This window comes from Macadamia integrifolia, chromosome 3, assembly GCF_013358625.1.
Source record: "Macadamia integrifolia cultivar HAES 741 chromosome 3, SCU_Mint_v3, whole genome shotgun sequence".
Lineage (NCBI taxonomy): Eukaryota > Viridiplantae > Streptophyta > Magnoliopsida > Proteales > Proteaceae > Macadamia > Macadamia integrifolia.
The window spans coordinates 17,133,348-17,143,063 of NC_056559.1; the positions used below are offsets into that span (position 1 = coordinate 17,133,348).

Sequence of the window (9,716 nt, forward strand, 5' to 3'; positions counted from 1 at the left end):
TTCTACAACATTAGCCGGACACTCGAAGACTTGCGCTTTGGAAATTAGCCGAACGACTCTTTCAACTTTCCACATCTGTCTCGGCTGAAAATCCCACCAGATATGTTTCTTACCAATTACACATACAATTTCAACACACTTTAATTTAAGTTTCCGTATTGAATTCTTTTGTTTTATGCCTCTTAGTCGTCAGGGATCATATGCCTACACACATTTGATCAATATGAGATTAGTTTGGCCAAAATTCATCAATATTGAAGTTTCTTAGGAAATTTTCCTCTTTGGAGTCAAAACTAGGGAAATGATACCGAAAGTCAATATACCGTTGAACTTTCCTCGTAATTGTAATTTTCTCATTGAAAACGTACAATCTATACAAAAGGTTTGAACAAAATATAATAGAGCCTGTAATTACTGAGAGCCAGTACGTCACCTAATACAAAAGGGCATCACAGAGAGAATGCTCATTAATTTTTCCATAATTTAAATGCACAAGAAAGTATTTTTTTTAACACTATAAACATAATGGCCAAATATCCAAATTTAAATTAGAACAAGTATTTAATATAATCCACTAATATTTGCAAATGAATCTTACAAACTGATATAAAATAAATTATATACTCTAAATAATTCCTATCATAATCATGCTAATACGAAAATGGTAACGCAGGCATTCCTTAAAAGGGAACAAAAGGAGATATAACTAAATAAATTAATCAGTTTCACATAATATGATTCACATACATGGTTAAACACCATAATATGACTTAAATACAAGAATAACTAAGTCATCCATAGGTCTCCCTATAAAATGATTATACCACCTCAACCTGCTCTTGCGGAACTTATACAGAATCGGTGTGACCCCCATTTTGTTTCTGATTAATAAATTCGTTACTTATCCCTCCTGGTCTTGATGCACATCCCTTATAACATCCTCATCTCTGCTACACCCAGAGATGAGGATGTTATATGGGATCCTCATCTTTGGGTGTAGTCGAGATGATGAAGTTACGTGTGATATGCGGTAAGACCAGGAAGGATAAATTGAGGAATGATTGCATGAGAAACTAAGTGGGGGTTGCACTGACTCAGGACAAGCTCCGTGAGAGCCAGTTGAGGTGGTATGGTTATATTCCATGGAGAGCTATATAAGCCTCAATTTGAAAAAATGACCGAATGTAAGTAGAGGGTTCCAGAAGAGGTATGGGCAGACCTAAAATTACTATCGACAAGTGGTAAGGACATATATACATATGGTAAGGAAAATTAGCTGTCAGACGATGTGCAAATTGGTTGGTATCAGGTTGGACACAAATCTTGCAACGTTCTTATAAGTAGTATTACTAGAGCTTCTTAAGTTAATGGGATTACTTTTCATATAATTTGCACGTATTTTAAGTTAATGAGAGTACTTTTTAAATAATTTACAGCTTTTTTAAGTTATTGAGTATACTTATCATATATGAGATCTGCCTCCTCAGCTAGAATGGTGATCGCTCGATCAAAAGCTCACGAGTCCACATCAGTAAAAATAGAAACCAGCCAGCAAATGGGAAGAGACACAGACCACGATATACAAAAGATTTAGACTTTTTTTTTACAGTAAGACACTCAGAACACTTAGAGCTCTGCCTACTCTCCCTTCCATTTTTATCAGAATATTGACTTAGGCATGAAGCCTTCTTCCTAGGATCACCCTCTGGGCCAGTTTCTTATTGGTGGTTTGCAGGTTCTATTGAGCGGGAAACTACAACAACATTATCCGAACGCTAGAAGATGAGCAATTTAGAAATTAACCGAATGACGTTTTCAGCTCCCCACATCTGTCTTAGCAGAAAATCCCAACAGGTATGTCTCTTACCAATTGCTTAAACAATTTAAAGACATATAAATTTAAGCTTATTGAAGGACTTATTTTATTTTGTGGCTCATAGTCATCAGGGATCATAACACTCAGAGCTCTGCCTGCTCACCCTTCTATTTTTATAAGAATGTTGACTTAGGCATCGGAGCTTTCTTCCCGGGGTCACCCTCCGGGCCAGTTTCTTATCTGTGGTTTACAGGTTCTATTGAGGCTGGGAAACTTCAGCAACATTAGCCTAACACTCAAAGACGAGCACTTTAGAAATCATCCGAACGTGCTTTCAGCCCTCTACATCTGTCTCGGCTGAAAATCCCAACAGGTATGTCTCCTACCAATTGCTTATGCATTTTTAACATATTTAAATTTTAGTTTATGTATTGATGTCTATTTTTTTATGGCTCATAGTTGTCAAGGATCATAACTCTCAGAACACTCTGAGCTTTACCAACTCACCCTTCCAATTTTGTCAGAATACTGATGTAGGCATTGGAGACTTCTTCCTGGGGTCACCCTCCGGGCCAGTTTCTTATCTGCGGTTTGCAGGTTCTAATGAGGGCGGGAAACTTTAACAACATTATCCGAACACTCGAAGGTGAGCACTTTGGAAATTGGCTAAACGTGCTTTCAGCTCTTCACATCTGTCTCGACTAAAAACCCCAACAGGTATGTCTCTTACTAATTGGTCATACGATTTTAACATAATTAAATTTAATTTTATGTGTTGGCTTCTATTGTTTTATGGATCGTAGTCATAAAGGATCATAACACTCAGAACACATAGAGCTTTGCCTACTCACCCTTCTCTTTTTATCAGAATACTGACTTAGGCATCGGAGACTTCTTTCCGGGGTTACCCTCCAGGCCAGTTTTTTATCTGTGTTTTGCAGGTTTTATCCGATCGGGAAATTTCATCAACATTAGCCGAATAGTTGAAGACGTGCACTTGGGAAATTAGTCAAACGACGCTTTCAATCCTCCACATTTATTTCAACTGAAAATTACAATAGGTATGTCTCTTACCAATTACTCAAACATTTTCAACACATTTAAATTTAAGTTTATATATGGAATCTTATTGTTTTGTTTCTCATTATCGCCAGGGATTATAACACTCAGAACACTCTGAGTTCTGGCTACTTACCGTTTCATTTTTTTTTTAAATACTGACTTAGGCATCAGGGCCTTTTTCCCAAGGTCACTCATTGAGCCAATTTCTTATCTGTGGTTTGTGGGTTCTAACTGAGCAGGAAATTTCATCAACATTAGCCAAACACTTGAAGATGAGCACTTTGAAAATTAGTCGAACAATATTTTCATCCCTCCACATCTGTCTCGTCTGAAAATCACAACAGGTATGTCTCTTACCAATTGCAAATACAATTTCAACACATTTAGATTTAAGTTCATATATCGGCTTCTACTGTTAACATCTAGAACACTCAGAGCTCTGCCTACTCACCCTTTTAATTTTTTCAGAATACTGACTTAGGCATCGGAGCCATCTTCCCGGGGTCACCCTCCAGGCCAGATTATTATCTATGGTATGCAGGTTCTGTTGAATGGGAAACTTTAGCAACATTAGCCGAACACTCGAAGACGTGCACTTTGGAAATTTGCCGAACGACGCTTTCAACCCTCCAAATCTATTTCTACTAAAAATCCCAATAGGTATGTCTCTTACCAATTGCTCATACAATTTCAACATATTTAAATATAAGTTTATGTATCGGCTTCTATTTTCTTATGGCTTTTAGTCGTTAGGGATCATAACACTCAGAACACTTAGATCTTTTTGTACTCACCCTTCCTTTTTTGTCAGAATACTGGCTTAGGAATCATAGCCTTCTTCATAGGGTCACCCTTCAGGCTAGTTTCTTATTTATGGTTTGTAGGTTCTATTAATCGGAAAACTTTTGCAACATTATCTGAACACTCGAAGACGAGCAATTTGGAAATTAGCCGAATGACGCTTTCAGCTCCCTATATCTATCTTAGTTGAAAATCCCAACAGGTATGTCTCTTACCAATTGCACATATAATTTAAAGACATTTAAATTTAAGTTTATATATCAGTTTCTATTATTTTGTGGCTCATAGTCGTTAGAGATCATAACGCTGAGAACACTCAGAGCTCTTCCCACTCACCCTTATATTTTTATCAGATTACTAACTTAGGCATCGGAGCCTTTTTCTCGGGGTCACCCTCCGGGCCAGTTTCTTATCTGTGGTTTGCAGGTTTTATTGAGGGTGGAAAACTTCAGCAACATTAGTCGAACACTCAAAGATGAGAAATTTAAAAATTATTCGAACGACGCTTTCAGCTCCCCACATCTATCTCAGCAGCAAATGCCCACAAGTATGTCTCTTTCCAATTACTCATATAATTTAAAGACATTTAACTTTAAGTTTATTTATCAGTTTCTATTGTTTTGTGGCTTATAGTCGTTAGGGATCATAACACTCATAACACTCAGAGCTCTGCCTACTCACCCTTCTATTTTTATCAGAATATTGACTTAGGCATCGGAGGCTTCTTCCCAGGGTCACCCTCCGGGCCAGTTTCTTATCTGTGGTTTACAGGTTTTATTGAGGGCAGGGGCTGGCTTTAAGGCCCCCGTGCCAAGCCCCAGTTTTATGAAGGCTTCGTATGACATAAGGTCAACGGAGGCTCCCGTGTCCACTAGGACCCTGTGGAAGGGGTGGTTGGCCACTACTAATTGAATTACAACAGCGTCGTTGTGAGGCCAGTTCAACTCTTCCAGATCTCTGTCAGAGAACGTAATGGGTGGATCCATTTTAAGGGCTTTGATAGGTTGTTCTGTGATGCATACGAACTGCGCGTTTGCTTTGGCTTTTCTGACTGATTCTGTCGTGGGTCCACCCATGATTGGTAGGATGGCTAAGTTAGTGTTCTGACAAAAATAGAAGGGTGAGTTGGCAGAGCTAAGATTTTTTTGAGTGTTATGATCCCTGACGACTAAGAGCCATAAAATAAGAGAAGCCGTTACATGATATTGAATTTAAACGTGTTGAAATTGTATGAGCAATTGATTAGAGACATACCTGTTGGGATTTTCAGCCGAGACAGATGTGGAGGGTTAAAAGAGTCGTTCGACTATCTTTTAAAGTGCTCGTCTTCTAGTGTTTGGCAAATGCTGATGAAGTTTTCCATTCAGTTAGAACCTGCAAACCACAGATACAGAATTGGGCCAGAAGGTGACCCCGGGAGGAAGGCTTCGATGCCTTAGTATTCTAACAAAAATAGAAGGGTGAGTAGATAGAGCTCTGAGTGTTCTGAGTGTCTTACCATAAAATTCTGTTTAAGTCTTCTTTTTATAGTGGTCGGTGGCTCTTCCCATTGGTGGGCTATTTGCCATCCTTGTCGATACGGACTGTTGAGCTTTGGATTGTGCGATCACCATCTGAGCTGAGGTGGCTAATCTCATATATGACAAAGACACTCAATAACTTGAAAGAGTTGTAATTATATGAAAAATACTCACAGTTACTTAAAAGTCGTGTAAATTATATGACAAGTAATCTAAGTAACTTAGGAAGGTCTAGCTATAATACTTATAAGAACGTTGTAGGATATCTATCAATTTGTATCTTGATATGAAATAGTTGAGTTAGAGACAGTTTAGAACAAACATGTTCTTCAAATTACCTATCGGAGGGACCAAAATAAGAAATTAGTAAGAGAGCAATAATTATAAACAGAATATTATAACATAGTGATGCAGAAAAATTTGACCGGACTGTCTCTCCTGCAGTTCCCAGTGCTTTGGCCTACCTGCACAGAAGAGATGACAAGGAGTGCCGGGCTAACCCAACGGGGGACTCTCCGATGCCTAAGTTAGACCTTTCCACAACAGATGCTCAAGAGAGCTTTTACAGTCTGAGAAGTGAGTAATCGATCCTTTGTGATGGAGGCTTACCTTGGTATTTATAAGCTGCTGATGGAGGGCAAGTGGGAGACGATTGTGAAGAGTCCTGTTTAGGCGTGGAGTCCTCAAGGGGAGCGGCTCTGTGTTTCTAGGAATATTCCTGGAATATTCCCCTCTTAACTAGGAAAGACCAACCGTGTGACATCATGATGACGTGTAGTGGATAGAGTCCTATCCTCTGAAATAAGGATTACGTTCCTTGAATGTAGGGGTGGACGAAAACACGTTTCTGGAGTCCTTCTTGTTGACGTCGGGAAGAGGTGGCAGCTCGGCTAGATGGAGGCCGAGGTAATAGCACGGCCCAATGGATGCCGAGGTAACAGTGCGACGTGATGGATGCCAAGGTGGAGCACGGCATGATGGAGGCTGAGGTATCAGCACGGCATGATGGAGGTCGAGGTAGTAGCATGGGATGATGGAGGCCGAGGTAGTAGCACAGCATGATAGATGTCGAGGTAGTAGCATGGCCTGATGGAGGCCGAGGTAGTAGCATGGCCTGATGGAGGCTGAGGTAGTAGCACGGCATGATTACGGCCGAGGTGGGGCACGACCTAATGGAGGTCGAGGTAACAGCACTGCCTGATGGGTGCCGAGGTGGAGCACGGCCTGATGGAGGATGAGGTAGAGCACGGCCTGATGGAGGCCGAAGTAACAGCACAGCATGATGGATGCCAAGGTAGTAGCACGGCATGATTGAGGCTGAGGTGATAGCGTGGCCTGATAGATGCCGAGGCAGTAGCATGACCTGATGGAGGCTGAGGTAGAGCACGGCCTGATGGAGGCCGAGGTAATAGCACGGCATGATGAATGCCGAGGTAGTAGCACGGCATGATTGAGGCCGAGGTGATAGCGCGGCCTGATAGATGCCGAGGCAGTAGCATGGCCTAATAGAGGCCGAGGTAACAGCACGGCCTGATTTATGCCGAGGTAGTAGCACGGCATGATTGAAGCCGAGGTAGAGCACGGCCTGATGGATGCTGAGGTAGTAGCACGGCATGATTGAGGCCGAGGTAACAGCACGGCCTGATTTATGCAGAGGTAGTAGCAAGGCATGATTAAAGCCGAGGTAGAGCACGGCCTGATGGATGCTAAGGTAGTAGCATGACATGATTGAGGTTAAGGTGATAGCGTGGCTCGATAGATGCCGAGTCAGTAGCACGGCCTGATGGAGGACAAGGTAGAGCATGGCCTGATGGAGGCTGAGGTAACAGCACGGCATGATGGATGCCGAGGTAGTAGCACGGGAGGATTGAGGCCGAGGTAATAGCGTGGCCTGATAGATGCCGAGGCAGTAGCACGGCCTGATGGAGGCTGAGGCAACAGCACAGTCTGATTTATGCTGAGGTAGTAGCACGGCATGACTGAAGCCGAGGTAGAGCACGGCCTGATGGAGGCCGAGGTAACAGCACGGCCTGATTTATGCCGAGGTAGTAGCACGACATGATTGAAGCCAAGGTAGAGCACGGCCTGATGGAGGCCGAGGTAACAACACGACCTGATGGAGGCCGAGGTAGGGTACATGCTTTAGCCGTGCTAAGGAAAGTGACATATTTTGCCTCATCACCAGCCCCCAGCTCTAGTAGTTCGAATCGAATTGCTAGAGGATTTAATCCTATGTGAGATGCACCGCTTCACTTTCTCAGTGAGGCGCCTTAAGGGGGGTCGAGAAGAAATGGCCCGATCCAAGGAGGGCCATCCCAATGATGTCGGGTCGATAACTAGGGAGCCGGAACAGGATGTTGCTGAACCCTTAGGCCTATCAGAAGCAGCTGGATGACGTTAACATTCCTTCGTTTCAAGTTGGCTCGGTCGATGCCATCTTGGTCATTCAGAGTAAGATACCAGGCTACACTCTGACGGACTATGAGCGACGCATTCCAGTCCATGCTACTCTGGTGCAGCCCTGTAGCTCGATCGATGTTGGTGAAGAAGTGAACCTACTCTGGTGCTTCTTTCTTTATTTTCTTGCGCGTCGGGCATGGACCAAAATGAGTAACTTTTTGGAAGAAGGAGGATGAGTGCAGCTATCTGGGTGTGGCCTTGAGGCGTTAAGCCTTGGACTAGCCCTAGAGGTGCCGAGCTAGGGCTCAATTTTTTTATGTGCCTTGCATTAAGGTCTTTTGTATTGCCGAGTGGGGGCTGGGGATTGCATGCTTAATAACTTAAGGCCTTTAGGTGCCGAGGTGTGATCTGGCGTGTTGCTAAGCTCGAGTTCGGTCTAGTTGCTGCCGAGCTGAAGCCCTGTGTTTGTGCCTCATTGGTTAAGGTCTTTGAGTCGCTAGACTAGGGTCTGGTCTTATGGTGCCGAGCTAGAGCTCAGGCTTAGATGCGCCGAGCTAAGGCCCGGTCTTAGAAGAGTCAGATATTTGCGAGAAGCTTCGTAGTATATTGATGTGTGGCATGCACTTGGGATAAATACATTGATTCAAAAGAGAATCTATTCTGCTCCTTGATAAAAATTGAATAACTGCTAAGGTCCTGATAGTATGAATCTATTCTGCTCCTTAATAAAAATTGAATAACTGCTAAGTAAAATCCCTGAATGGGATTTCAATGCAATCTACTGAAGAAAACTGTCTACTGGTAAATTTTTTTGAAATTTTCAACATTCCATTCCCTTGGTATAGTTGTACCCCCCTGAGTCTGCAAGTGGTATGTGCCAGGGCGTACCACTTTGGAGACTATGTAAGGGCCTTCCCAGTTCGTGCTGAGCTTGCCTTCACTTCTTGGGTCCGCCGTTGCTGCTTTTCTCAGCACCAAGTCCCCAACTATGAATCCCCGTGACTTGACCCTCCTGTTATGGTATTGCCGGAATTTCTGCTTGTAGGTTTCATTTCGAAGAAGTGCTTCTTCCTGAACTTCGTCTATGAAGTCGGCGTTTGCTTGGAGCCCAGCTTCATTCTGTGAGGCTTCGAACACTGCTAATCGGAACGAGGCTTGGGTTACCTCCACAGGGGTTAACGCTTCAGTTCCGTATACCAGTCGAAATGGTGTCTCTCCTGTGGGTGTCCGAGCTGAAGTGCGATAATCCCAGAGTACACTGAGTAGCTGATCTGCCCAGTTCTTCTTCTCCCAGTCCAGCCTCTTCTTTATTCCATCTAGAAGTATGTGGTTGGCCTTTTCTACCTGACCATTCGATTGCGGGTGTGCTACAGCGGTGTTTCGGAAATCAATATTGAAGTTGCTGCAGAAGTGCCTGACTTTTAGATTGTCGAATTGTTGACCATTATCCGTGACCAACACCTTCGGGACACTATAGCAGAATATGACATCATCCCTAACGAATTTCTCTACTGCCTGCTCATTGATTCTGGCCAGGGGACGTGCTTCCACCCATTTAGTGAAGTAGTCAATAGCAACAATCAAGAATTGAACGCCCCCTTTTCCCTTATTGAACTGTCCTAGAATATCCACTCCCCACATTGCGAATGGGATCGGGCAGATCACTGAACTAAGTTCTGTAGCCTGGACGTGAGGTATTGGGGCGTGTACCTGACACTTGAAGCACTGATGCACGAACTTCATTGCATCTCTTTACATGTTTGGCCAGTAGAATCCTTAGCGTAGTACCTTGTAGGCCAGTGCTCTACCCCCGATGTGTCCCCCACAAATCCCCTCGTGGACTTCACGAAGCGTCTCTTCAGCTCGGCTCGGGGGCAGGCACTTCAGCAGGGGCCAGGATATCGCCCTTTTGTAAAGCACTCCACCCTGGAGGGTGTATTTGGATGCTCTCCTTTTGACTGCCCTTGCTTCTGTTTGATCTCCCGGGAGATGCCCATCATGTAAATAGACCACGATGGGATGCATCCAGCTCGGCTCGGCCCTTTGAGTAATGCTGCACAGCAATTCTTGTTCATAGCTTGGTTGGTCTAGCACTTCAAAATATACAGAGCTTGCGC

General features: G+C 43.4%; 1 protein-coding gene across 1 annotated transcript; it reads right to left on the reverse strand.

Moving 5' to 3' along the window:
- Nucleotides 1-8,394: 8,394 nt before the first annotated feature.
- On the reverse strand, nucleotides 8,395-9,240 carry LOC122074201. Its single transcript, XM_042639056.1, has 2 exons — nucleotides 8,949-9,240; nucleotides 8,395-8,831 (listed from the first exon to the last, which is right to left on the reverse strand). Exons 1-2 carry the CDS (start codon nucleotides 9,238-9,240, stop codon nucleotides 8,395-8,397), a joined length of 729 nt encoding a protein of 242 aa, XP_042494990.1.
- Nucleotides 9,241-9,716: the final 476 nt, after the last annotated feature.